This window comes from Pseudoliparis swirei, chromosome 6, assembly GCF_029220125.1.
Source record: "Pseudoliparis swirei isolate HS2019 ecotype Mariana Trench chromosome 6, NWPU_hadal_v1, whole genome shotgun sequence".
In the NCBI taxonomy this organism is placed as follows: Eukaryota; Metazoa; Chordata; class Actinopteri; order Perciformes; family Liparidae; genus Pseudoliparis; species Pseudoliparis swirei.
In genome coordinates, this window is record NC_079393.1 from 19,291,998 (window position 1) to 19,318,067 (window position 26,070).

A 26,070-nucleotide genomic window follows, 5' to 3' on the forward strand; every position below is an offset into this window, starting at 1 on the left:
GCCTGTAAATGACTGAATTATGTTGAGATATGTTTGCAAAACATATTTAGAACATTGAATGTAAATATTAGCACATTAAATCAAATGAAATGAGAGACATGTCATTGGCATGGCCTTTTATTTGAGTCGGTTACATTAGAGAAAATATATCCTGCTTGAATTACTAGGTTGCTTTGTTTGACAAGTAAAAATACAGAATAAGCATCAAGAATTAAAACAGCAAACCTGAAATGGCTTATTTCCATTGTGGTCCTCCAACATACAACACATTCTATGTGCCAACATATTTCCATACCATAAATCAGGTCACAAGTTAACGTGCTCTGACTTGATCAATTTAGGCTCGAGGGAGCATTATTCCATTTTAGAGCAAAAAGAACAGTGAATGAAGAAATATGGTTTATCTTTAAGTCGTCTTACAACGAAACAATCAAGTCTGTTTAACTACCTCATATAAAACAGTGGGATCTTTGATCAGATAGATAAACAATTGAACAAGGTTCCCGTGGTTACCAAGTTGAAATATAAACTGGCTTAGATTTTGCATATTTTCAGCATTGAACCCAAATCAACAGAGAACCCAGGAAAGAGCGGTTCCGTGAAGGTGGTCTGGATTCGGTGCAGCAGTGTCAAAGTGTCAGAGCCGGAAACGCTGTAGAAGCCCAGCCGCCCTGCTGCGTGGTCGAGGTGCACGCCCACTCTGCGAGAGAGAACCGGAGGCATCCGGCCTTTGTGGAGATTATTGTGCCAAAATATGCAGCCGGACGAGGAGCAGGTTAATTTCCAGGAGAGCTCGTTGTGGCCAAAACAGGCACCTCCGCCCGAACCCTTTCGCTGAATGCCTTTGTACGACACGGCCAGGTCGACAGCGCCACCATCCCACTCCACCTCCCAGTAGTGGCTGCCCTCGAGGCCCCCTTGGCACAGCGCCTGGTGGTAGAAGGAGAATCTGTCGGTGTGATCCGGGTGAGCCTGGTCCCCGTCGCTCCACGAGATCGCTCGGTTTCCGTCGGACAGGCAAAGACATGCGGCCGCCGTGTTGGGATCCAGCTCCACGGTGGCTTCTGCAGGGAAAGATGAAACATTCATTTGGCTGAGTGAAGCTTTTTCATGTTTATATTCGAGCAAAGTGAATTAGCGCTGTGCTTACTGCTACACGTCAACAAAAGGTCCGTCCTGGAGGTTGCGTTTGTCTGTGGCAACTTTGGCACTTTTGACACTGATGGAACAAAAAAACAAAAAACTGATGATTCCGTCTGCACAATAATAGAAAATATACAGAGCAGACGTAATTAAGCGGTTTAGAGATCCAAACTGGTCCTACTTACGCAGATGTTCATTAGAGTGACTGAGTAACTCTTTTTTCTCTTTGCTGCAGATATTTATCAGTTTATCCGTTTGTGTGGAGGTAAACTCGGTCAGCGTGTCAAGTCCTTCATGCCAGTGTGTGAACACAGGGTGGCCACCCAGAGCATGGAAACCCTGCACAGGGCAACAGACACATTCTGTGACAATATACTTTTTAAATTAAGGGGCAAAAATTAGATACAAATTTGTATATACTTTAGAGACTCCAAGAGTGTCATCACCTTCAGAAACTGAATGGGGTCCTCTATCAGTGAGAGCTGGTCGAGAACGTCCTCTCTCCTCCTCAGCTCCAACACTTCACGCTCCAGTTGGCCGAGGTGACCGTTGGTCCAGTCCACTCCGGCTTTCTCTGCCTCTCCAAACTTCTCTCTCATCTCAGAGATCTTCCTCTCCGCAGAGCGGACGAATATACGGATGCGCTCCACACACAGTCGCTCAAAGTCATCACACACCGCCCATTTGGCATCCTTTGTATAGGAAACTGTCCCGTTAGGATTGATGACTATTTTGAGTAACAGAATATTGACCAAAGTCGTGGGCTACTCCTAAACTCCCATAACTTATTGCGCAATATATGATGAATAACTGAACTTTAAATGTTTTTAGAGCCTGCAATAGTTGTCCAGGTCTGTTGTTCCCAACCTCGGAGTCTGGACACTCCAATGGGGTTGCGAGACAAATGTTAGAGATTGCAAGTATAAAGTCAATGAGACATACGACCTCGTCAGGACATGGAACCTTGACCTCGTGCTTATATACCATGCTGCATTGTGGGTCAGATAGTGGTAGTATGCAATCTGCATGCACCACGCCTGTTTTTCTTCATTTCATTTTCAGTCTTTATATAAAAGGTGTCAGAGGCTGAATATTTTCAACATTCTTGGCTGTCAAACACTTTTTATGTGCACTGAGAGAAGTGAAATGGCCCACAGATTACACCTTTTTCCTCCTTTCTGTATCAGTCTGGTACACAGTAAATGTGTACACTGACTTTCTTCTACCAGGAGTTTTAAAAGTCAAGAAACACATGAGAAGTAGAAGTACTCACTCTGATAGAGTCTGCCGCCTGCCTCAGCTCTCTCATTTTCCTCTCGCAGTGCAGCACTCGGTCTGCTACTTCCCGTTTATCTCGCTCCAGTTGTGCCTGTTGACACACAAGCCAGAGGTGTTTACACAAACCTCCCCGGGGACCTGAACAACGACTCCAACCTGACTCACCTGCGTTTCACACCGTTCTGCCGTCAGTGTCACCGTGTCGTGGGAATTGTGCTCCTCGATCACGCACATCACGCACGCGAACTGCTGATCGGAGCGGCAGTAGATCTCCAGAAGTTTGCCGTGGCGGCCGCACAGGCTGTCCTTGGCCCTCGCGGAGGCTTGGATCAGACTGTGTGAGCGCAACGTGGCCACCTCAAAGTGAGGCTTCAGATGAGTCTCGCAGTAAGAGGCCAAACACTCGAGGCAGAACATCCACGCTCTTCTTTTCGTCCCCGTGCAGGCGTCACATTGCACATCGCCGGGCGCGGCAGCGGCAGCGGCGTCAGCGTTGTGACTCGCTGTCCGCTCGTGCTCCTCGAGCAGGGTAGCCACCAGTATGCTCCTCTTCAGGACAGGCCTCGATGTGTATGTCTGCCTGCACTGGGGGCAGCTGTAATCCTCTCTGCTGGTATTGCGCTCGTCCCAGAAGGCATTGATGCACCGCAGACAGTAGCTGTGTCCACAGGCCGTCGTCACGGGGTCATTCAGTAACTGCAAACAGATGGAGCACTCGAACAAGTCCGGGCCGTCAGCCATTGTTCTCCCGCTCAGATGAAGTTACTTTCACTTTGCGCTGTCACGTGCGCTTGAGCGAGCGAGTGAGAGTACAGGTGCATACTTGTTTGTACTTTAATTGATTATATTGTGGTCTTAACATGCTTTGGCAACACTGTATTGTATTCAGTATATGCCAATAAAGCCCCTTCTTTGAAATTGTTTATTCTTCAGCAACTTTCTTTTATTGTTTTGTTTACTATTATTATTTCAATTGTTTCCCCCAAATTCGACCGGTCTGTTAAAACTGCTCTTAAATTAACATATAAATCATTAATCATCAGCAATTTTTATTTAACACTTTTTAAAGCTGGAAACAATGTCTCAGACTAGTGGTCTACATGAATAACTGTTGTGAATATATAAAGAATAGACATTGAAAATGTGTCGGTAAACACAAATAACGGTTCATTTAGGGGGCAAGGGAGAATATGTGAATCATAGTTTAGTCTGGAAGGTGTGGGTCACGTGGGGGATAGAGACGGCTTCCCATAACAAACACCTGCGGTCTTTATTTGAAATTTGAAACGCGTACAACTTTATATGTGGGGCTGTGAACAAGTGTAGGTGTGTGTTGGGACATGCATGTATTTCTCGCTTATCTAAAGACGTCCAAACATGCTGTCTTTCATGTTTGTGCTCACCAGGCAGTTCGTTATTAATTACATGAAAGCAGCAAGACTGTGTGTGCGTGTGCGCGCGCGCGTGTGTGTGTGTGTGTGTGCGCCGCGCTGTTTTCCAGTTTTTCATATTCCTTTCCTATGGGTTACAAAGTTGACTAAACCACTACAAATTCAATGAAAGTGGTGATCAGCAACGTGATATGGCTTCACTGATTTCATATTCTACTTTAAAATAAATAAATGATCTCCCCGAGCTGAAATAGGGGTGTGAGTTTGTTGCATGTTGTGTCATAGTTAAACATTTAGGGGCGGGACATGTAGGAACTCGCGGTTGAAAGGAGAGGACACTTTTACTGCGAGATTTCAGCGGAGCGCGAGATTTCGTTGGTGTCCAAGGAGACGAGAGAGTGTTTCCACTCTGCAGTGAGGAAGAGGCGGCGCGTGTGTGTTCCTCCTGTGATGTTTGTGTTCAGCAGGGAGCATTTTACACGATGGACCTACCGGAGGCGCTCAGAAGACGTCTGGAGGACTTCTCTCGGACCGTGTTGTTCGACCAGAGCGGGACTCAGCCCTGCGCCGGAGAGAATGACGCGTTCGTGCCACACGGTAAACCACGAGCCAGCCTCCACGTTAACGCTGCGGTCGCCTCGCGCATCGTTTAACGGTACAAGTCGCCTCTGTTGTCGCTTTGCTTCCAGACAAGCGGGTGCTGTCGAGTCTCCACCTCCAGATGTCGCTGTACTTCAACATGTGGTTCTTCCCCTTGTGGTGGATCAGTGAAACGGTCATGCTGCAGCTCAAGGTAAGCCAGACGCAGAGGTGGTGAGACAGGACTGGGGAAGTTACACTAGTCTAACTCGAAAATAATGCATTTCCTGCTGAAAATGCATTGGAATGCTAACATCTGAAAGCTTGAAGCTGAAAAATAAAACCTAAATTGCTGAAAATGTTTGAAAATAGCTAAAATATGAAATGAATAACTGAAAATGTCTGAAAATAGCTGAAATATATATATTTTTAAAGTTGAACATAGCTGAAAATAGCTGCCGACAGCTGAACATATCAAAAAGGGAAACTTCCTGCTGAAAATGTTGAAGCACAAACATATTGGGTGGAAATGTATAACTGGAAAAGATAAGCACAACTTTATCTTCTAAATATTCAAAGATATGAATCACAATCCAAGAAATTAGAGAGAGGAGGGAGAGTCAGACATGAGAACAAGAGAGAGAAAGAAATTGAGAGTCAGAAGGAGAAAGATAAATAAAAAAAGCGAGGGAGAAACCAGGGTGAAGGATAGACGAGATCTAAACACTGAGTGGATTTTCTACAAAGGCATGTGTTAAACCCTGTCAAAAAAACATGATCAAATTCCCAAAATAGTAGAATCAATTGAGAGTAAAGATTCAGCCGGGAAGTCTAGAGCTGTGACATCATCGCTAGAGGGGACAGCTACGTCAGGATCAAGCGGACATTATTTTTGTATATCGTCACTACGGCCACAATTCTTACTCTTTAGGCATTATTTTTGGATAAAGTAGTAGAGAATCTTGTGCTTGTCGTAGACATGTGACTATGGAATCCAACAGTTTCCCAGATTTTTCAAGAGAAGCCTTAACGAGGGAGGAAGTCCACCTTTCCTCCCACATGGTTGATTCCCCATCACAATTAGAGCAGTGTTGGCCCTCAATAGAAATGCCACACTTACACAGCATACCATTGTAGGAATATTGTTGGAATGTGATTTACGATATGCTTTGCACTTATGGATTTTAATATGAAAATAAATGGATTCTGCGGAGTGATGCGCAATGACCAGACGTAAATGTGCGTGGTGTCATTTGTGTGTCCTGTTTACAGAACATCATCAGGCTACGAGGTATCAATCCTGGTACCTGTAACACTCGTCCAAAACTGAAAGTCCCCAAACAGAGCGAGCAATTTCATCTTTTATAATACGAGATTTGGAGTAACCACAAGTAAACTACTATGAGCCCGAAGAAAAGCATTAGTTAGGAAAAAATAGGTGATTTCTCCTATTTTGTAACTTAATAAATGTAGATGTAGAATAGATCACACTCGCCGTCATTGCATTCATTTAACTGCAGATTTAATTGATTTAATTGTCACCTCCTCGAGTATCCTGCCCTGCCCGACTACTACAAGTTCATCCTCGTCACCGTTCTCATCCTGATGACTCTGATCGAGGCGATTCGACTCTTCCTCGGTTATGCGGGGAACCTGCAGGAAAAGGTTCCGCATCACTCACAGACACACAACGATACAATGTGTGTCGACGCAACACACACACACACAAAACCTTGCAAGAGATAGTCCATGTGATGATTGTGTTTGTTTAAGGTCCCGGAGTTGGCTGGATTTTGGCTGCTGAGCATCCTGCTGCAGTTCCCACTGATCCTGTTTCAGCTCTTCAATGAAGCCATCCTCATCCAACCCCTGGAGAGAGGCGTCCACATCGTGCTCTCCATGTTCATACTCACACAGGTAGCAGAACATATTGCTCTTAGAAACCATTTCTAATCTGCTTGGAAGTAAATGTATGGTGCATGTTTTCCAGTTTTTATAATTGTGTGAGTGTCATTGATTCAATTTAATGTTTTCTTTCTGAAATGATCCAGGCCCTCTATGGTTTTTTGGCGCTCCGGGACATGGTCAGACACACGGGGAGACAATTTCATCTCCGACAGTTTGACTGAATTCTGAAGCTCCGAAGTCCACGCCACACACACACACACACACACTCTCCACTCCGAGGCTGACGACAAAAAATGCTGTGTAGTTTTTATAATACACATTGTACATTTATTTTTATATTTTAGTCACGTTATTCAATGAGATTGTACTTTTTTGTAGCATTGCAATAAATGTAATCTATGAAACGCACCGTTGCCAAGAAGCTCAAAGGTGTGTCCATACCTTTATCAACACTGCATCAGCATTTCCGTAAATATTGTGCAAAAATATAAATTGTTATCAAAATAAAAAAGGGATTTGTGGTTAAACATCAGATCGTCATTTATATTGTAATTATTCTCGACCATTTCAAGAGGGTTTTACTATGACGTTGGACCAGCGTTATGATGTCTGTGTGAATGAGATAATAAAGTCATTTCATCGCTGCACATCTGTTTACTCTACCTGTTGAAGTTCTATTAAAACTCAGCCCCCCTGATACATCCGAGGACGTTCATATGGCCAGAGAATAAATAGAATAATCTCAACCTGTAAATCCACGATTATGAATATTGTGCCCCCCTACATCGGGGCAGACCGTGATGGTCGTGATGTACGCGTTTGTCCTTCTCTTGCAGAGTAATGGTGCCCGGTGTCCTGAGCCTGAAGCCTCCCATCCCTTTGTGGAAGCGGAAGTTCCTCCGTCATGAGACCCGAGGGCGTCGACACTGGGGATAAAACACCCGGGTGGCTTTTGTCCTTAAAAGTCTCTTTGCATAGTCTAAGGAAATCGAAAATGGATAGAAAACATTTGAAAGAATAAACAAACAAATTGTTCAAATGCATAATGCTTTTCTTATAATCGGAGCTTATTTCTCAATCGTTGGACTGCAATAGCAACCTGAGCAGAGAGATAATAAGAGATAAGAGTGAGTGCTCAAGAGGATTAGAAGTGAATTCACCGTTTCCCTCTCAGGTCTGTGGCCTTCGGAGCGGACACACACACATTCCTGTGCGATGCAGCTTCTGTCTGGGGGAGATCTCTGTGGCGCTGCTCTCCGAGTGGTACACACCTCAACAGGGACACGCCCACTGAATAGAGGACAAGATCAGATGAAGAGGAAGCAGAGTGAGTAGAGAAACACCTTCCTCTTGCAACTTGAACGCCACAAAAGAAATTATTTAATCGTTTCAGTTTCATATAGGAGTACAACATGTGTCTCTATGGAACCTTCTTTTTCACGTTCCTCATTGGGCCTCTTGGTCATGTCGGCGTGCGAGTTGGAGGAATCCTCCGGCGCAAAAAAATATTCTGAGATCCGCAAGGCGTTTCTGTCTCCATAAATATGAGTGTTGAACTTGTCAGGGGAGAAACTTGACAGAAAGCGCATGGGCGACCTGACGAAGAAGAGAAGTCACCCGTGATTCATCTGAATGTACCTCAAGATGTACTGACCCACTGTGACGAGGACACGCCGTCCTCTGAGTCTCACCTGTGTGGCGCCGTAAGGGACGGCAGCAGCCCTGGAACAGAAAGACAGGTCTTACTACAAAGGAGATGCCATTTGTACCAGGCTTGATTCGCTAAAAAACTAATTCTGTTCCATCTTGAACTTCTGTGCACGTGGACACACCTGAGTGGACTTTATAGGTGGCGAAGGATTTCTGGGTGCAGCGATGATGTTGCCGGTTGGAATGTATAAAACTGGATAGCGGTGGAAGGAGAGCACTGATGGGCAGCAGCTGGGAGGAGCACCTCCACTGCCCTCTATACATCCCACGGTCACCTGGTGAAGACAGCATCACGTTCACTGCTACACGAGACGTGTCCTCATGCCTTGATGGCATTGGACAATGAAATGCTTAAAATATACTTGATTCATATTTAGACGTCAAAAGGCAACATTATTAAAAATGACCTACACTGCCGTTCAAAAGTTTGGGGTCACTTAGAAATGTCTTTATTTTTCAAAGAAAAGCACTGTTTTTTCAATAAAGATAACATTAAATTAATCAAAAATACACACTATACATTGTTAATGTGGTAAATGACTATTCTAGGTGGAAACGTCTGGTTTCTAATGAAATATCTCCATAGGTGTATAGAGGCCCATTTCCATCAACTATCACTCCAGTGTTCTAATGGTACATTGTGTTTGCTTATCGCCTTAGAAGACTAATGTCTGATTAGAAAACCCTTGTGCAATTATGTTAGCACAGCTGAAAACAGTTATGCTGGTGATATAAGCTATACAACTGGCCTTCCTTTGAGCTTGAAGTTTGAAGAACAAAATTAATACTTCAAATATTAATCATTATTTCTAACCTTGTCAATGTCTTGACTATATTTTATATTCATTTGATAAATAAAAGTGTGATTTTTTATGGAAGACACGAAATTGTCTGGGTGACCCCAAACTTTTGAACGGTAGTGTATGTGGGAAATACGCGACTGAATTGACAGGTGAATTAGACGAGGGTGTGAGAGGCAGAGTCTCTGAAATAAACGTTACCCGATGTGTTGACATGTGGACATGCTGTTGCCGTGTGTGCGGCGTTCATTTTTCCGTCATGCTAAAACACAGAATGTCGGCCATGGGAAATAGCAAAAACGTCCAAATCAAAATAGCAGATCGATGTGGATCATGTGGGTGGTCTTTACCTTGACCGGCTCGCAGCCCTTCCACACAGTCACCTGACAGATCTCCCCGGGGTGAGAGGCGGGAGGAGGGATCACAGCGTTTCTGATCTGGCCATTTAGCTTCACACAGAGAAACATTGAAGTCAGGAAATCTTCTTCCCGTCTCCTAAACTCATTCCCTCTCACTATTTGTTGGAGCTATTTATTTTGACATTTGTATTTAGTTTTATTGTAAAGTAATATTGATTATTCATTGCTTATTTAGGTTATATTTTGATATGTTAGAAGAGCTTTTTTCTTACGATAGTTTTAGTTTAGTTCATTATGATTGTTGTTTAAATATATTTAGTTTTAGGATTCACTGATTGGGTAACACTGGGCACCTGTGGTTCTATGTAGATGTGAGTAGGCACAGGACCAGCATGCACCAGGGTGGCCTATGGTTTTTTACCAGCACACGAGAGGCCGTGTCTGTATTTTGTTTGTTTAGGAAATGGAATACGGAAATGGACATTACTTTCTTTGGCCTGCGTCAACTCCGAAAACCACGGTGCATCAGTGGCAATTTGATTTATAGTTGTATTTGGACAAATGGCCACTACACTGTTCATACCAGCCATTTCTTCCTGTGCCTTCCCACAGGCCTCTCTTGGACGATCTCTTGGGCGATCCCTTGGACGATCTCTTTAACTGAGTCCTCACTGGGCAGCTCGGACTCCTGCAAGGACCGCTCGCTCATTAGTCTCGTTTCAAGTCAATAACCAGAAACCAGACAACGGCGTGGACCAGTCATTCAATCTCTTACAATATCTTTAGTGCCGCTTGGCAGGACCTTTGGCTGCGTGGTGCTCTTCACTCTCTCTGGCCGCAGCCTGTTCCTCTGTTTACGACTCCTCAGGCGCTTCTTTTTCTTCTTCACAGGAGTTTGCTGCTTTGGAAAGAGTGAGGTGAACTGACCCAAGAGAAGATTCAAAACAGATTTTCAAAAGCGATCCAAATAAGACGTTAATCTTCCGAGTACAATAAAGCCGTCGGGTAAAAACACTATTCCACTGGAAGAGTAGATGTATGCGCGTGTACCTCTGGAGGCCCAGTGTGTGGCTGGTTCAGTAGATGAGCTGGCAGTCCATCAGAATCAGAACTATTTGAACCACTGGTGCTGTGAAAGCAAACAAGACGTATTCACATACATGCTGAAGGAGAGCGTGTTTTACACATGTGCCCGTATGCCCAAGTGGGGTCTGCATGTGTGTTCATGGTAATACATGCATTATTATCATGTAGTTATGATACTAAATAACTATATCACCTGGTTTCTAGGTCAGACAAAGAGAAGTTGCAGTCAGTGCCTAAATCTTTGCCCAGCCTCTCTCTGACCTTCTTTGTCAACAAAGCGGCCAACTCTGTCAGACAGTAGATGGTCTGAAATCAAAAGCACAGAGAGCATGAAAAAACACACACCCACACCCACACACACACACACAGAGGATTTTTCTAGATAATGTGTAAATGTGCCTCTTTATCGCTCACCTTTGATGGATCTGGGTCACAGTAGTCCAGCAGGGTGTCACAGAAGTAAAAACCAAGAGACTTCAGATCTCGAGTAGTGAAATGTGTTCCTCTTCTGTCGCCTAACATTTAAACACGTGATCTTAATACAAGAGACGTACACACACACACACAACACACACACATTGGAAAGTCTGAACTCACCCAGAGTGGAGCCTCCAAAGGTGGCCTCCATTGTGTAGCTGTTCTTGATGCCAAGTCTCCACATGGCGATTCGTCCCGTTCCCTCTTTGCTCCTCTGCACCCGAAACTTACAACTCTTAAAGGAGAACTAATGCAGAGGGATTCAGATGTTGGAGTTGGAAAATGAAGAGTGCACAAATGAAGATGAAGAAAGACGCAATATGAAGGGTTTCACATAAAGTCAAGAGGGGGGCTGTGTAACAGATTGGTAACTGCTGATTGGTGACTGCTGAGGCGTCATGATGTAAATAGAAGCAAAACCGTATTATAAATAAAGGTTTTGAATGAGTTTTTCAAAAGCAGTGTTTTTACCTTGTTACTGGCATTCTTGCTCATCATCAGTGGAAAGACTCTCTCGTGGAGCTTCAGCGAAGCGTCGCCTCGATTGTTACAACCGTACATGAAGACGTTGTTTTTACGGTTGTGGCCATGAAAGTCACAGTAGAGAAATACATCCATCTCTGCCATTAGCCTAAGGGAAACAATTATATCATAACAGGGTCAAAATAGATTGACAATATACAGGAGTGAAAGTTATTGTTCCACAACGCTCAACAGACGTGTGTGTGCATTGTATGTCTTAAAGACTCTGGTTCCATCAGCAGCTGACATCTGTTGCATCTCCGCCGCTGTCTTTCATCTTTCAATTGACTTCCTACCAAGTGATGGCTTCATAATAATCTCACCTGCTGATACTACCAGACCATTTGTCCTGAAGGAAATGTGCCTTTTTGGACAGATAAAATCCAGTGGAAGTGCAATTAAGTCATTCTGAACTGCTTTCTGCCAACTAAATAACACAATCTGTGCTCATTGCAAGAAGCAGGCATGCATACAATGAGTTTTAGTTTAGTCGGTTTGTGTATTTTATTCTAAAATGTTCACTCATGATCCAGTCTGCCAGAAGCCCCATGCCCTGAATAACACAACTGATCATTTTGTATTATATGTATGCTTGATAATTAATAATTAAACTAAACGTACATAGCGTAGCCTCATAGGTATAAAGACAAATAACAAGTTCTATGAAATGTAGTGATTGTTAGAATGTGTTGGTTTATACATGTGTACCTTTCCACCATGTTTCGGGTGTGCCACACACAGGGGAAGGAATCCCTGAGCAATGTCTTGTAACTCCTGTTGAGATCCCTGCCTGCCAGAGAGCAGCGGTAATTACCCACTATGACGCCATCTGGGTTCAGCATCGGCACCACCTGCGTACATCCAAATGAGACAGAAAAAGAACAGTGTTTGATCGCAGTATATAGCATTACAACACCATCAACTGCATAAATGACTACTCAAACATACCATAAACTAGAACGGGCACTCGGTAGAGCGCATACCTTCGCATATCACAAGATTGGGCATTGAATTATGAACATTTTGGCATTAGTTGTATGCCAATTGGATAAAAATTGACCGTGCTATGGTAAAAAGAAGATTTTGACCTATCCATGACCTTGACCTTGACCTTTGACCCGATTGATCCCAAAATCTAATCAAATGGTCCCCGGATAATAACCAATCATCCCACCAAACTTCATGCGATTCGGTTTAAAACTTTTTTGTTTTGCGAATAACACGCATACAATAAATAAATAAATACACGGCGATCAAAACATAACCTTCCGCATTTTCAATGCGAAGGTAATAACTGTAATATTGAAGTAATGATCATGGTAATGAGACAGATGTGAAACTCTAAGCTCGAGGTCCGTCACCTTGAAGACAAAAGTGTCCCTCAGTAGCTGAGCGTCTTCCGAGTCCCCGAGCAGGAAGTCCAGGAGCCCCTCCATCATCCAGGATCCGTTGGTTTCTCCAGGGTGCACTCGGGCCGTCACCACCACCGCCTTTTTAGTCCTCCCCGCCACCCTGCCGCCCCCCCGCGACGTTATCGTCACCACGTACACGGCGTTCCCAGCCAGGCTGTGGCACAGCACCCGCAGTGTACAGTAGGACGCAACGGCCGAGTTGGAAGAAATGCGCCTGAGGTAGCACTGCAGGTGGGAGTAGGTGTAGGGGTAGCAGTGGGCCAGGTAGCAGGTGTCTGAGTCATGAGGAAACTGGAGCGTCCACGTGAGCGAGTAGAAGGCCAATGTGTCGCTGTTGTTGTCCTTTGTGTTCTAAAAAGAGAGAGAAAAAGAGTTTTTTAATCGAGGTCCTGCTTTGTCAGTTATAGTTTTAATGTTGTGAAGTAAACCGGGCTTCACTGGCTTTAGTGACAAAAGCCAGTCGAGACACCATTTCTGAATTTCCCCAGCATGCCAGAAAGTTCGCCCACCTGATTGCAGTTGCGGTAGTGTCTGATATTGGAGCCGGCGCGTTGCCATCCAACACCTTTCTCGTTGGCCCTCTCAGAGTAGAGGAGTGGTCTCATACCGTGAGAGTACAGACTGTTGCTCTTCATCAAGTTGATGATCGTGAAGCGGTAGGTCACTGCAGCCTTCATGTTCCTGACCCGGAAGTAAAACCACTGCGTGTGCTTTCTGGTGTACATGTCTGTGCGCAGGGTCAGCTCATAGTCATAGACACCCCTGAACAGGGAAGAAATATGGGAGGCGAGAGAGAGAGAGTAACTTAACCTCACGCCACAGGAAGAACTAACAGTGATCACAAGTACACAAATGGTTGAAAAGCTGCTGCAACTAGCCAGCGCGTTAGGCTGCAGAGACTCACACTTGAACCGCCTTCTGAAGGTTCCCACTCTCAAAGCGGGACTCAAACTCAAGGGGGAGGTCGGTGTGGTTTTCATAAGAAGTGGCGCTCTTAATGGGCCCCCGGCTTCCTCGAACACGGGAGCAGGTGAAATAGAGACGCATAGTGGCTTAAAGGAGAGAACATGACAAGAGTAAATATCAACAGCCTAATTGGTTAAAGCTCTTGCTTTTTTTAATTTTTTGTGTTTATCTAGAAAATGACTAATTTAAATATCTAAACACTGACATTTAAACTAACTAATGGCCCACCACCATTCCTGATGTTGTATATTAAACAGCAAGTCTTGCATATTGTTATACGGCAATTAAATTGTAAGATTGATATAAAATACAAATCCTGAAGCATTAAGGAGTTCGGATCGGTTTGTCCTCACGAGCGTACACATTTTACAGTAAGCATGAACGTGAAGCATGAAGTAACTCAAAGTAATAGATTCCTGCCATTATCTCACGGTTAAAAGAATGTGTCAACGACTCTGATGATATAATGCTGGTGTATGATGATGTCACACGTTACCATAGTCAATGCAGTAAACCACTTTCTCCATCTCCTCTCCTGCTGGCATGGGTGTCCTCTCGTGTCCCGTGAGCTGATAGAAAGGCTCTGGCTCTGGGGGGTCCCACTCTACAACACACACTCTCTCGGTGTCAATACGTGTCGACAGCAACAGACAAATGGCTTCCCACACCGATGCATTCGTTGATATTGTTACAAGTTTAATTTTGACCCGGTGTTTACTCATGGGCTGATTAACACTATAAATACATCTGTGAGCATTTCAGTAACATACTCAATAACACAATTGTTTCAATAAAATGTGTAATTACCAATGTGATGGATGATGTCGCTGATGACCTCACACTCGATGGGCCAACGGGGGCAGGATATAGATGGAAAGTTAACCAGGTCTAGCGGGGCCCTGAGACTCAAAACAGGGCGGCCACCATCGAAGTCTATGAGAAGCTGCCTGGTCCGCAGAGTCTGACTGAGGTTTATAGACACTGAGTGGAGACATGAATCACTCCTTCAGTGACTGCTCTGACATGCTCCTGTTCAGCCAGTGGGGTCGTATACATTTTTAATCAAGTTTGCCACCGTAGGCCTACCTCCCCTTGACCAAACAAGCATGTTCATTGAAGAAGGTATCATGCTGCAACTTGATTGCTTTAATTATCTCGTTCACAAAAGACCATGATTAATATATAATGATGTAGCATGAGAGGAGACACCATGAATCAACGTTTTGACCAGGTCTCTTTCAAAAGAGGAAAACCCAAGCCAATACATGACAGTCAAGAGTAGGATGCTCTGTCAAACATGGTGTCAGATTAGCTTGAACAGCAAGTTAAATTTAAAAAAAATGTAAATTTACATTTCAACAGGTACGGCTTTACAGAAGGCTACACATGCATGTGTTATCCAGATGCAGTGAAAACAGCTTACACTGCTTCCTTCCGGCCAATTCCTCCTCCTCGTCTTCCACTGTGTTGGAGTCATTGCTGTCCGATTTGTGCAACTGGTGGGTATTCCACCAATTCCTGATAGCAGAGTCAGCCATGGTTGGTGTTTTCTCCGCCTGATTAGAAACATCAACAATGTTTTCCTAATTAACAAGTGGAGTCAAATGTATAGTTGCTTGGCCCTTGTGTCAACCAAAGCTTAGGGTACAGCAAACATGAATGATGTGATCATTAACCTATATAGATATGAAGCCTATTCCATTAAGGTATTTTGTCACAGATGATCAGATTTAGAACAAATTGAAGTCTTCTTTCAAATGATATTCAGCTGATGAATGAGGCGATGCAGACATGTTTATCCTATGGTAAGGTCCTCTTACGGTCTTCTTAACCTCTTAATGTCCTCTCCTTAAGGTTGGTAATAATATAACGTTATTTCAGTGTCATACTTTAAACTAAAGCTCAAACAAACGATGAACATAAACAGTCACAATGGCCTATGACGACATGTATATGCAGCTCAAAGTCTGTCATTAAAATGTGACTCATAAAAATTCATCCGTATGACTAATTGACAGAATAAGGTTGATATTCTGAGTGGAGGAAAACTCACGTGTGAGTTGTTGAGATTGGACTTTCTGGCAAGCATCATGCTGCCTGCCTACTTCTAGAGAAAGACCAGAGACAGCGGAGCAGGGTCCACTAGCGCGGCCGCGAGTCCAGCTTCCTCCTGCCGCGTAACGAATGGAGACCGATGGCTCTCTGAGGGCCTGGTCGCCGGGCTCGCTCCCGCCGCTCTCCGTTGGTAGGAGACAGCGTCACACATGAAGGTCCGGTAGACACTTACCGAGCTCCCGTTTAAATTCCATCACACAAACTTCTTCTTAAACATCAGAGCGATACGTGAACTACGGCGAGGGGACGACCTCCCCAAAGTACACGATGTTGTCTCAACACTGCCGCAGTTGCCAGGCGACGCAGCCCCTCCCACTCATTCTAGTGCGACACCTTTGTATCCGACGACGTCTCAATGGAGGTTTGTTGTGAACAATGAGGGTGGTGTCATAGCCTATGCAGGTATTATAATACAACTGCAGCGCTAGACGACTTTAAAATATCAATACAAGTAATTAGTCTATAGTAACTCTTTGCCCCAAAGCCATCATAAAAATGTGGAATATAAAAATGACAAAAAACCTGGAAAAACTGTTTAATAACTTTTTACAAAATATACAAGTTCAGTGACCCTCCCTCCCGCCCCTTCCAAATACTTGGCTAATGCCATGAAACATTATATGAACACAGTTGTAAAAATTCTCAATAAAACCGACAATCCCTCCAAACAAACGGTGGTCATAGAGGACGTGACGCTCTGGTGGTGAAGTAATTTAGACAAGCCAAGATTTTTGGCACATTTACAATAGTGGCAACAAAAAGAACATTCAAACCTCTCTGGTGAATGGCTGGCCATGTAAGGACTTCAAATGTCTTCCATTATTAACAAGTAAAATGGTAACAAAAGTCCATAGATCATTAAACAACACATTAATCTGGGGTAGACTTTATAAAGTGAAACGGAGTTTTTAAAAAAAAGGAGAAAAAAGGTGATTGGGCAATGCATGACCCAGGTTGAATGTTACGTCTTATTCGTTGTCTTTCGCTTCTTCAGTCGATCGCGCCAGTTATTGGGCAGTAGCTCAAAATTGGCATTCTTTGAAGCTTTTCCTCTGTAGAAAAAAAGAAAAACAGTTCATGAAGAGTCATCAAGATGGAAAAATATATGAACAAACTCAAAGGAACAGTGTAGCTCCATCCTTATACAATCATCATAAGCATTAGAAATGTTACTCTCTTCAAACAGGAACATACGTGTGGAGCTGCTGTTGCCTCCAGTCCTCAATATTCTTCTTGTTCATCTGATCTCTGTCCTCGTCACTGGAGCTGCTTTTCTCCTCTTCGTCCAACTCCTTCTGGATGCTCTGCCACTTCTTCACCAGAGACGGCATTTGGATCTTATTCTTCTTTGACTAGAGACATAAGAGAACAATTACAATGCGGGTTCTTCTTATGCGATATGCTAGCATTGGATTACAAAGATGAATCGACGAAACAAAAATCCAAGCAAAGAAAATCAAAACATACAGTTTACAATCATTGGAGTTATGGCAGCAGCATTATAGTGACATTATTTAACTGGCTCCAAAGTTATTTGTACAAGCTGGACACAATGGGAATGTGTCTATGATGAAGTGTTGCACCAAGCTGTAAACAAGCTGAGTGTTTTAGATCACATCTAATTGTAAACAAATACATACATTTATAATGTTTTTTTTATTGATGCTACAAAAGCCTTTGATTGGGAAAATCCCAGACGGTTAGGTAAATTGAGTCAGAAGAAGTTGAAAATGTGTTAGAATTATATCTTACTGTCATGGCCACTAAGAGTCTAATGGAGCAACACGGTCTCAGGCCCATTTGGGCTGAGCAATGAGAAGAGGGTATTTTGATTATCGAACAAAATATGAAGATGATGTATGTACAAGGAAACATTGTCATATGCAAGTTTCACACACGCACAGACAGAGTGAAGAGGTCTCCGTTAAAACGCATATTGTACACGAGTGGTCAAACTACAGAAAAGTAAGATCACCGAGACTTCAAGTAGATTAAAATGAAGCGATGAGAATATTGAAACCGCGATGTTGTAGTGAAAGGAAAATGTTTATTTTAAGTCTCAAGTCTCATTTTAAATCTCATGCACAAATGTATCTGCTGGCTCAATGACTGATAACAAAATCGTTTTGGGCTTATCTGACATGAGATTAAGGACTACACGCTGCTTTTGTATGTAATGTTTTTGATTTTTTGTGTCTACTGCCCTCTCTTGACAATTGATCTAAACTGTTAACTCCAATACTGACCTTATCCTTTTTCACTTTCTTGGTCTTGTCTGTGGGTAGAACTTTGGCTCCAGGGGGTTCAACGGGCAGCTGGGATGGTGGCAGCGGTGGCTGAGGGGGGAGGGCCGGGACAGCGGGGACAGGAGGTTCACAAGGGGCCATGGGAGCAGGCACGGCTGGCACACCCCAGTAGGCAGTTGCAGACATTAGAGGAGCTGCACAAAGAGAAAGCTTGGTTGAAGAAACAGGGCTCTCGTCTTGTTTTGGGGGATCATAGTGCTGTTCAGACAGGTAACCAAATTGGGAAAAATGCACAATACATAATTTAACAGCAGACATTGTGTTGAGAACTGTTTTTACCTGCACTAAAAGCCGGCTGGGTGTAGATAATGGGATTACTGCCAATCGTTCTGGCTTTATTTAGCTGGCTGGCTTTACGTTTCTGACCCCTCCCAAAGAGGGCCGACGACTCCCCAATCTGTGCGAGACAAAATATGATGAAAGTTAAACGCAAATGTCTTCTTTTATTCTGAATATAAACATATAGGATTAGTTCACTAAAATAACTTGATGACTCCCATACCCTCACGCTAGCAATGCCTGGAGGGAAAGGAGGCCGCCCAGAGCCATCTTCCTCTGTTCCAGGAGCAGGGGGCTCACTGTCCACATCATCATCCATTTCCATCTCGACCTCCATGATATCTCCATCGCTGTCAGGAGGAGGAGGAGGTGGAGGTGGTGAGCCCGGGGGCAGAGGCGGAGGCGGTGGGTAGTTGGAAGGTGGAGGTGGGCTGTCAGGCAGGGGAGGTTGAGGTGGGGGCCAGAGAGATGATGCACTGGGCTGAGGAGGCGCTGGTGGGGCGGCGGGGGGTGAAGTAAAAGATCCTGTTTGAAACAAAGAAAATGAAGAAATTGTAATAAGTTGGGGTGAAGCATGGGTAGCACGGTCACATCGTATGCACTCAAACATCCAGGCATATGTTCAATAGGAAAAACACGAGTCTGAGGAGCAGCAACAGCAGAAAAGGACTGACCTGTGACCCCTCCGGCCGACATCGACGTTTTGATGTCCCCTTCACTGGAAGTCTGTGCCTGGGTACCTTGGCTGCCTTTCGGGTCTTCCTCCTTGTCGTCCTCTTTTGGAAAATCCCACTGGGAGGCACTGGTCCGGTCGTTCACATAGAAATACCGCCTGTGCTCTCTAAAGAGTGGGACAACAGAGATAGAAGGCAAGAGTCTCAACGACTGCGCTAGCAACTGGATGAGCGGCAAGGTACCCTGGGACGGTGGGGCAAGGGAGTGGACATAATGGCCACAGTAAGGGGCGGGAATGTTGGTATGGACAGCATCTTCAGCTGTCCAAAATAAGGGTCCAATTAGGGTGTGGATGTGGATAGGGAACCCACCTTGCTCTCAAAATCAAAGAAAGCAAAACAAATCATCTCGAGGTCCTGAAAGTAGCATTCAGCACCTCACACCACGGTTGTCACATTTGTTCCGATTTAGACAACCATTCCCTCCCAGACACAGGATGACGCCAGAGAGGAAACACCATCATGATCATCGACAAGCAGTGGTCAAAAAGTGCAAGCACACACAATCATTTTACATCAGAAAGAACAAAATCAAAACAGGAAGACATATGAAATAGAGTAGGTCTGACCTGCTGGGCTCCCGTCATTGCTCCATCTTCACCTTTTATTTGATGCGTGACACTCCTCGCTTCCAGGGCATCACTGTCTGCATTGCATTCTGGGTGGTGTAGTCCTGAAAAGTCCAAATCTCTCCCACGCAACCAACCTTCTACAATACCCCCCTCCCACATTTCCCACTGACTGGACCCATAATCAGTCTACAAATGCCCTGACAACAAAGGGCGTAGGAGTCTGATATGGGGACAGGGAGTTTCTGGTGGCAGGAATATTTAACAGGAAGCAGGCTGGCCCAGAGTGGATGCTCCCTTATCAGCATGTGCCAGGATTGCTTCACATAAACCTGCAGAGTCTGGTTCTGGCAAGTATTCTGATCCTCTCAGACTGGTTTAGCCTCTCCCCAAGTCATGAGACAAAGTCTGCAACCTCGGCACTGAGACGGGTGGAGTCACATGTTTTTTGGGGACGGGGGAGTTTAGAGATGTGAAAGGTAAGGAGCGCGTACCTGTCCCAGTGGCAGGACCAGCCTTTAGGAGTGGCGTTAAGTTCGTAATATTTTATGTGTTCGGCAGCTTCCTGAAGCCTGCGACGAAGATAGACCCCGTTGAGCGCGCCCTCTCTCCAGTCAGCAATCCGAGTCTGCGCAGAAATGCAAAAGAGAAGGGGGGCTTGAGTGAGATTAAGCCTAGAAAGTAAAAGGGATACAGAGACATGACAAGAGAGCCAAAAGATAGATGTGAAACATGGAAGTGTAATTACATTAAGTTTCCAAATGACACCCTATGATGGATTATTATGAGCATTTTAAATATTAACTTCTACCAAATGGCTGTGGGCAAAATTATATGAAACTAAATTAAGAGTTAAATATTTTAGATATCACACATGGATTTGTACATCTAGAAGCGAGGATAATTAGAAAATGAACCATTTTCCTCTCACCTCAGTTTGTAGCAGAAGAAACTGAAAGTTTGAGATTGCCTTCTTGTTAATCCCCAGGAACTCCATCTTGCTGGTTAACGTGTTAGCCAGTTGTCCAATCTGAAACTGCATTTTCTTCAGCTTTAAAAACATGTCCGAAAAAAAGATTGTCACAAGTATTATGGTTGGTCATGGTAACATTATTGTTTACCTTGAGCTCGGGCGTTTCTACTTTGACCTCCGGTGTTTCCACCTCTTCTTTTACCGGAGGGTTTGGAACCACTTTCTCCTCTGAACTGTCCGCTTCCTTGTCCTCTCCTTCCAGAACACTCTCTGGGACTTTAGAAAGTGCTACAAGACACAAAAGAAGCATTTTAATATGCAGGGAGTTTTCTTTTCTTTTTTAATAAGTGGAATATTCATTTTTCACCCACTCCTGTCTTGCATGTACTTATTTGGACTCACTGGTGTCTGTGCCGTCCTGTAGGTCGGAGCCTATGCTGTTCGAGTCGGGGCTGGGAGCACTGGGGAAGGCAGTCTTCCACCGTTTCTTCTTCAGTAGCATGCCTCGAGAACCAGCGGCTTCTTGGCTCGTCTCAGAACATGGACTGGAGCCCCCGGCACTCGCGTCACCGTCCTCCAGGGCCCGGAGCTCAGCCTGAGAGCCAGATAACGGGTTAGGGAAAGGCCACACTGAAAGCATTGCATATTTTGAAATACCACTGCTGCACACTAAAAACAGAAAAATGCCAAGTGGCTGTATGCCTTGGCCAACCAGTTGCACCAGTTGCAGTTTACACCCATGGCTATCCAAAATATCACCACGTTCACTTTGTGTCATAATTAGTTAGTTATGACCAAAAATGTGTTTTGTGGGGTCAGTGACCGATGTCCTCTTAATTCTAATCAATTGATCCGTGAGCCCCGCCCACCCAAAAAACCCCACCCAAGACTCACCTTTTTCCTCTCCAGAGCCAGTTCCAGGTCCATTGTGTCTTCCTCTGTCTCCTCCTCTGCATCAGAGTCATCTTCCGACTGCTTCTTGGTGCAAAGATCTTTCTGGAGGGTTGGGATTGGGTCAGGGTCCGACAGAGGGGGAGAAGGGGATCCTGCATTGCGAACACCTTCCTCATCAGAATCTAAACTGTTCTCAGTCTCCTCCAAGTCCTTAAGCAGTTTTTGTCTCCATTTTTCTTCTGCTTCTTTCACTTCAGAAGGGATCAGAGGACCAAGCAGAGACGCAGCCACTCCATGGCGCTCCTCTTCTTCACTTGTGAGGCCTACAACACTCTCGATGACCTCCTGTAAGATGAAACACGAGGGTGACATATTAAAGCTCAGAATAAATGTCTTCAAACAAGAGGACAATTAATTAATGTTGGACTTAAACAAAACTTGCCTTTACTTTGGTTTCTTTCACAGATGGTGGGGCTGCAACAAATGGAATAACCTTTTCCTTGGTGCGATGGGCGACATGCGCCGTGCCGTTGCCATTGACACGAGCGCTGCAAAGAAAAATACATCATACACGTCTGAATTTCTGTACTTGAGACAATAGTGACTTCAAAGATGAAGCTGCTATACAAAGTTGTGATCTCTGTCAGTTTCTCCTACCTGTTAGTATTCTGCTCCAGGCGTTTCACCTGATCAGCTAGATACTGTGGCAGCTGCCAGGACACCTCGTTGGTCTGAGTGTTCCAGTAGTAGTGGCAGCCAGAGCTTTCTTCCCACACCTCCTGCCAGTCTCCCATCTCTACACCCACTGCAAAAAACAAAACAATCACGAGATGCTTGGAAGCCTATCAAAGCATATTGTAGGTGCTATATTGCCGACACTGTGCATGTTCCCAAAATCAAACAATCTTCATCAACATGGAGCTATTTAGAAGACTAAAACAAAATGTCATCAGAATTGAGCTATACTTAAAAGGTGGCTGATGGATTTCAATATCAAGGCAGTTCATTTGGTAACCAAATGGATAACCCAGTATTGATTAATTGTATTCCAAAGAACACTTTATTAATATTAAATATATTATAATTAGAGATGCACCGATCAGGTTTTTGGTGCAGATCACCGATCACTGAAATCAGTACCTGCCGAGCCGATAATACCGATCACGGTGTCGATTGAAGCATTATATTTATTGTGTAGCATTATTGCCTAGGACTATGAGGAAATACATATATAAAGCAACTCAAACATTAAAGAAATTACCGATTTCTTTAAACATTTAGGACTTTTACTTTGAAAAATGTCCTAATTGATACATTAAAATTGTTTGATTGCTATTGTAGGAGATTTCAGATATGTATGGAACACATCTGCATTATTCATTTCCTGGAACTCTTGGGGAAATCTATTTACAGGACTTTTTTTAACATACAAAAGTCTGACTTATTTTTAGAAACTCTTCCTTGGGACAGTAAAAATGTTTTAATGTTAGCATAATTTAAGCTAAATCTCAGAAACGATCTATAAAGATACAAAATCAGTTCATTGTTTACTTTTATATGTTTGTGTATGATTTGTCGACATCTTATTTTGAAAAACGGATGTTGTTTCACGTGGTTCTTTCCACTAACTTTGCAAAACCGGATGTTGCCACTTAAATCCTTCCGCTAACTTTATCAAAACTCTGCGCGCTCCCGATCGAATGTGTTTACCGTCAACATCAGTCTATAGGGGCTCAGACATGTGAGAGTCGGCTGAGTCGACCCAGAGATTCAACTCGGAGGACGGGGACGCCGCTCGCTGGTGAGGATCCCCTCGTGGACCTCTCACTCTGCGGCCCTCGCCGGGCGCATCGTCTCCGTTGCGGTGCGCGGCGATTGAAAGGTCTGATAGTTCTCGCAGATGTTACGTCATCTGATCGATCGGTTTGATCGGCCGTTTTGAGAACGCCGATCAAAACCGATAATGGGAATATCGGCCGATATGGATTGGCGCCGATCAGATCGGTGCATCCCTAATTATTATAGTAATAAATAATGTTTCATGACTGGATTGTTTTACTTCCAAGTACACCAGCTGCTTTAATGCCAAAGTGACAAATAATATATAAATAAATACTACTTCATTCGGTTGTGAAAAAACTAATTGCTGATATCGCTCTGTTATGAACATGAACACATCTTAGATACAGCACACAGACAGTTACCTCCAGCAAGTGAGTACTGAGTATTGTACTCAAACTCTGTGCCTTGTTGGTTCTGGTCTGCACTAGCAGATGGCTGCTGAGCATCAACCTCCGGTCGGGGTGGGTTGGCCGTTGGGGCCGAAGGTTCAGCTGCATCATCTGAATTTGGCTGGGTGGTGATTGCATCAATTTCCTGTGGTGGAAAAAAATGGCAAAATGAATATATATTTTTTTACACCTCGTAAGAAACTACACTCTTATAAACACCTGTCTGTAGAACAAATATTTGATTCATTAATGGAGAACTAGGCCCAGGGTAGACGCCAACACAAATAAGATTGTACATTGGGAAAACCAAAACCGTTGTTGTACTTGTTTACCACCTGTGACTAACTATGCATGATGCATTGGCCCTGAAGATAGAGTTGCATCTCTCCTTTCAGTTCACGACATACTGTGCTCATCTGGAATCCTTACAATCTTCCTTTAAAATTGTTTTTTGAAAGAGGCACCAAGTCTATTTGTTTTGCATAATCAGCTGTCCTCTCACTTCATCACATGATATGATGGCTAAAGAAATCAATGAATAATGTATTCTTAATTTATTGGGCTAATTAAGGTACACTCCTTAGACGGAGGTAACACAAACAGCTGGTTCACGTGTACCTCAATTACATATATAACTGGGTTAACAGATTTGGTTTCTGCTGTTGTAAACCGCCTATATACGTGAATGGTATTGCAGTAGCCCAAAGCCTCAACTTCCCCACTAATAGATATAAAGACAAGTAAACCTCTTCTTTACGGTATAAAATCATATAAGAAAACATACATGAGCATCGGTTCAGATTCCAGAAACCAGAACAATGATTAAGATGTGCAACAAATTATACTCACAGCCATGAAGTTGGCCAATGTACTGTCGATGTCGGTTGACTTTGCAGTTGAATGCTGAAGAGAGTCTCCAGCATCCTCATCATCACTATCCTCATAGGCGCCGAGCAGGGACAAGCCCTCTGCAGGAAGAGGCAAAGCAACGTGTTCAATCATATGGGGTCAAAATAAATGAACCCAAACTGCTCCTCGCATATCTACAGTCACTCTACCGGTGGCCTTCGCTGCGGAAGTCTTCATGCTTGCGAGTCTTTCTCTCCCGAATCTGAGTCCATCAGCCTCCTTTTCGTCTGCAAAAAAAACATGTCAGCCAAGAGGTTAGCCTCGAGTTTCAACATCTGCTGCAGCGAAGCTAGCGTTATTCACCCACACGGTCCTCACAGTCGGATGAAACCAGTACAATGTGATGTTAACGTCATTGGTGTGAGGTGCATCAAGTGTTGGGCCAGCTGGCTCAGCCATAAGTCGCCCGACTATGTTGGCATGCTCACAAAAGCGACCACCGTTAGCTTAGCATGCTACGATAGCAGTTGCTCGAGCCGTTAGCTTAACGTAAACAAGGGGAAACTGCCGTAACTTAACGTCCGCGTCAGCTTTGATTGGTCATGAAGCATATTTGCACACAGTGTTAAACTAATTCGGCAGCTTAATTTGGTGATGTCAATCTATGTGTAAAAGACAGCCACACGCCTCACACCTTCAGCGTTCAGCTAACAAGCCACTGAGATAACATTTAGAAATACCATCGGATCCCGAGGGGGCTTCTTCCCTCTCTCCGACATCCCCAACGCGGTGCCCGGGAGGCGAAAGCTGAAGGATCGTTCTCCGACCGACCGCTCCTCCTGCGAGGCGATTTTTCTTACCCATCGATGTGTGTCGGTCTGGGGGCCTTCACCCTTCCCTGGCGTCGTTACTGCTGCTCGGCTCTGTTGCTTCGGAGTGGCACAAAAGATCATCAACTTCCGGTTCACGTGGGCACGTCTCGTAAGAGCCAAGGCTGCGTCTCTAAAACGCTACGGCGTTAACGAGCTGAGACGGAGGAGAGGAGCGCGAGACGCACGTTCACCGGGACCGGGACACGAGTTGATAGTTTGGGTTTGGTTGGCACCAACTGGGTTGTGACTGGATCAGGGTGGCGACTCAGGAAGTGAATGAGGAGTATGATGGTGATGGCTAGACCCCAGGGTTGCCAGGTCTGTGTGACAAAACCAGCCCAAAATCAGAACTCAAAATATGCCCATGCCAAACCATATACACTGCTTTTAAAGTTCAACAGCATTGCTATCATTGCCAAATGTATTGTAATATCTACAAAGTAACACCAAATGTTTAGTATGCCAGCATTAAAAGCAGTTTTCCCTAAACAGTTATTTCACCTAGGTGTGTGTGTGTATGTGGGCGTGTCCCATGTCCATGTGTGTACGTGCTGATCTGGAGTCAGTTTGGTAGGATTTGGGTATAAATAAAGATATTCATGTAATTTGCATGCAAA

General features: G+C 44.3%; 4 protein-coding genes across 7 annotated transcripts; 1 reads left to right on the forward strand and 3 right to left on the reverse strand.

Moving 5' to 3' along the window:
• Positions 1-101: 101 nt before the first annotated feature.
• LOC130194705 (tripartite motif-containing protein 16-like) lies at positions 102-3,710 on the reverse strand. The gene is made up of 6 exons (XM_056415768.1): positions 2,587-3,710; positions 2,417-2,512; positions 1,590-1,835; positions 1,329-1,482; positions 1,151-1,219; positions 102-1,064 (listed from the first exon to the last, which is right to left on the reverse strand). The coding sequence occupies exons 1-6, from the start codon at positions 3,160-3,162 to the stop codon at positions 535-537; spliced, it is 1,671 nt and encodes a 556-aa protein (XP_056271743.1). The 5' UTR covers positions 3,163-3,710; the 3' UTR covers positions 102-534.
• A 49-nt stretch (positions 3,711-3,759) lies between these two features.
• Positions 3,760-6,831, forward strand: tmem17 (transmembrane protein 17). The gene is made up of 5 exons (XM_056415777.1): positions 3,760-4,409; positions 4,502-4,605; positions 5,943-6,056; positions 6,165-6,308; positions 6,443-6,831. The coding sequence occupies exons 1-5, from the start codon at positions 4,295-4,297 to the stop codon at positions 6,518-6,520; spliced, it is 555 nt and encodes a 184-aa protein (XP_056271752.1). The 5' UTR covers positions 3,760-4,294; the 3' UTR covers positions 6,521-6,831.
• On the reverse strand, positions 6,601-15,938 carry agbl2 (AGBL carboxypeptidase 2). Of its 3 annotated transcripts, none has more exons than XM_056415774.1 (22): positions 15,685-15,938; positions 15,055-15,187; positions 14,439-14,612; positions 14,128-14,235; positions 13,570-13,717; positions 13,175-13,427; positions 12,615-13,016; positions 11,962-12,104; positions 11,203-11,362; positions 10,852-10,978; positions 10,669-10,769; positions 10,448-10,560; positions 10,219-10,297; positions 9,944-10,066; positions 9,752-9,856; positions 9,160-9,258; positions 9,011-9,071; positions 8,132-8,284; positions 7,991-8,021; positions 7,729-7,895; positions 7,460-7,589; positions 6,601-7,278 (listed from the first exon to the last, which is right to left on the reverse strand). In XM_056415774.1, exons 1-22 carry the CDS (start codon positions 15,721-15,723, stop codon positions 7,080-7,082), a joined length of 3,048 nt encoding a protein of 1,015 aa, XP_056271749.1. In that variant the 5' UTR covers positions 15,724-15,938; the 3' UTR covers positions 6,601-7,079. The 3 variants fall into 3 exon arrangements, with proteins under 3 accessions (XP_056271749.1, XP_056271748.1, XP_056271751.1); XM_056415773.1 differs by having other exon boundaries at positions 9,944-10,090; XM_056415776.1 differs by lacking the exons at positions 6,601-7,278; positions 9,011-9,071 and having other exon boundaries at positions 7,502-7,589; positions 9,944-10,090.
• A 329-nt stretch (positions 15,939-16,267) lies between these two features.
• Positions 16,268-25,702, reverse strand: fnbp4 (formin binding protein 4). 2 transcript variants are annotated; one of them, XM_056417452.1, is made up of 17 exons: positions 25,442-25,702; positions 24,791-24,868; positions 24,582-24,700; positions 23,706-23,877; positions 22,159-22,306; positions 21,944-22,049; positions 21,502-21,846; positions 21,010-21,202; positions 20,756-20,895; positions 20,566-20,670; positions 20,129-20,262; positions 19,006-19,172; positions 18,555-18,856; positions 18,332-18,449; positions 17,993-18,186; positions 16,941-17,098; positions 16,268-16,798 (listed from the first exon to the last, which is right to left on the reverse strand). In XM_056417452.1, the coding sequence occupies exons 1-17, from the start codon at positions 25,443-25,445 to the stop codon at positions 16,708-16,710; spliced, it is 2,574 nt and encodes an 857-aa protein (XP_056273427.1). In that variant the 5' UTR covers positions 25,446-25,702; the 3' UTR covers positions 16,268-16,707. The 2 variants fall into 2 exon arrangements, with proteins under 2 accessions (XP_056273427.1, XP_056273426.1); XM_056417451.1 differs by having other exon boundaries at positions 25,322-25,445.
• Between the last annotated feature and the right edge of the window lie 368 nt (positions 25,703-26,070).

Coding starts and splice junctions, on each gene's coding strand:
- agbl2 (XM_056415773.1), bottom strand. CDS start 15,723: ATGATGCTTGCCAGAAAGTCCAATCTCAACAACTCACAC. Junction 10,979..11,202: donor GCAAGAATGCCAGTAACAAG/GTAAAAACACTG, acceptor CCTCTGCATTAG/TTCTCCTTTAAGAGTTGTAA. Junction 9,259..9,751: donor GGCACAGGAAGAAATGGCTG/GTATGAACAGTG, acceptor CTCTGTGTGAAG/CTAAATGGCCAGATCAGAAA.
- tmem17 (XM_056415777.1), top strand. CDS start 4,295: ATGGACCTACCGGAGGCGCTCAGAAGACGTCTGGAGGACTTCTCTCGG. Junction 6,057..6,164: donor CGGGGAACCTGCAGGAAAAG/GTTCCGCATCAC, acceptor TGTTTGTTTAAG/GTCCCGGAGTTGGCTGGATT. Junction 6,309..6,442: donor CCATGTTCATACTCACACAG/GTAGCAGAACAT, acceptor GAAATGATCCAG/GCCCTCTATGGTTTTTTGGC.
- LOC130194705 (XM_056415768.1), bottom strand. CDS start 3,162: ATGGCTGACGGCCCGGACTTGTTCGAGTGCTCCATCTGTTTGCAGTTA. Junction 2,513..2,586: donor CAGAACGGTGTGAAACGCAG/GTGAGTCAGGTT, acceptor GTGTGTCAACAG/GCACAACTGGAGCGAGATAA. Junction 1,483..1,589: donor ACCCCATTCAGTTTCTGAAG/GTGATGACACTC, acceptor TGCCCTGTGCAG/GGTTTCCATGCTCTGGGTGG.
- fnbp4 (XM_056417451.1), bottom strand. CDS start 25,445: ATGGGTAAGAAAAATCGCCTCGCAGGAGGAGCGGTCGGTCGGAGAACG. Junction 24,701..24,790: donor TTCCGCAGCGAAGGCCACCG/GTAGAGTGACTG, acceptor CTCTTCCTGCAG/AGGGCTTGTCCCTGCTCGGC. Junction 20,263..20,565: donor TTCTTCTGCTACAAACTGAG/GTGAGAGGAAAA, acceptor ATTTCTGCGCAG/ACTCGGATTGCTGACTGGAG.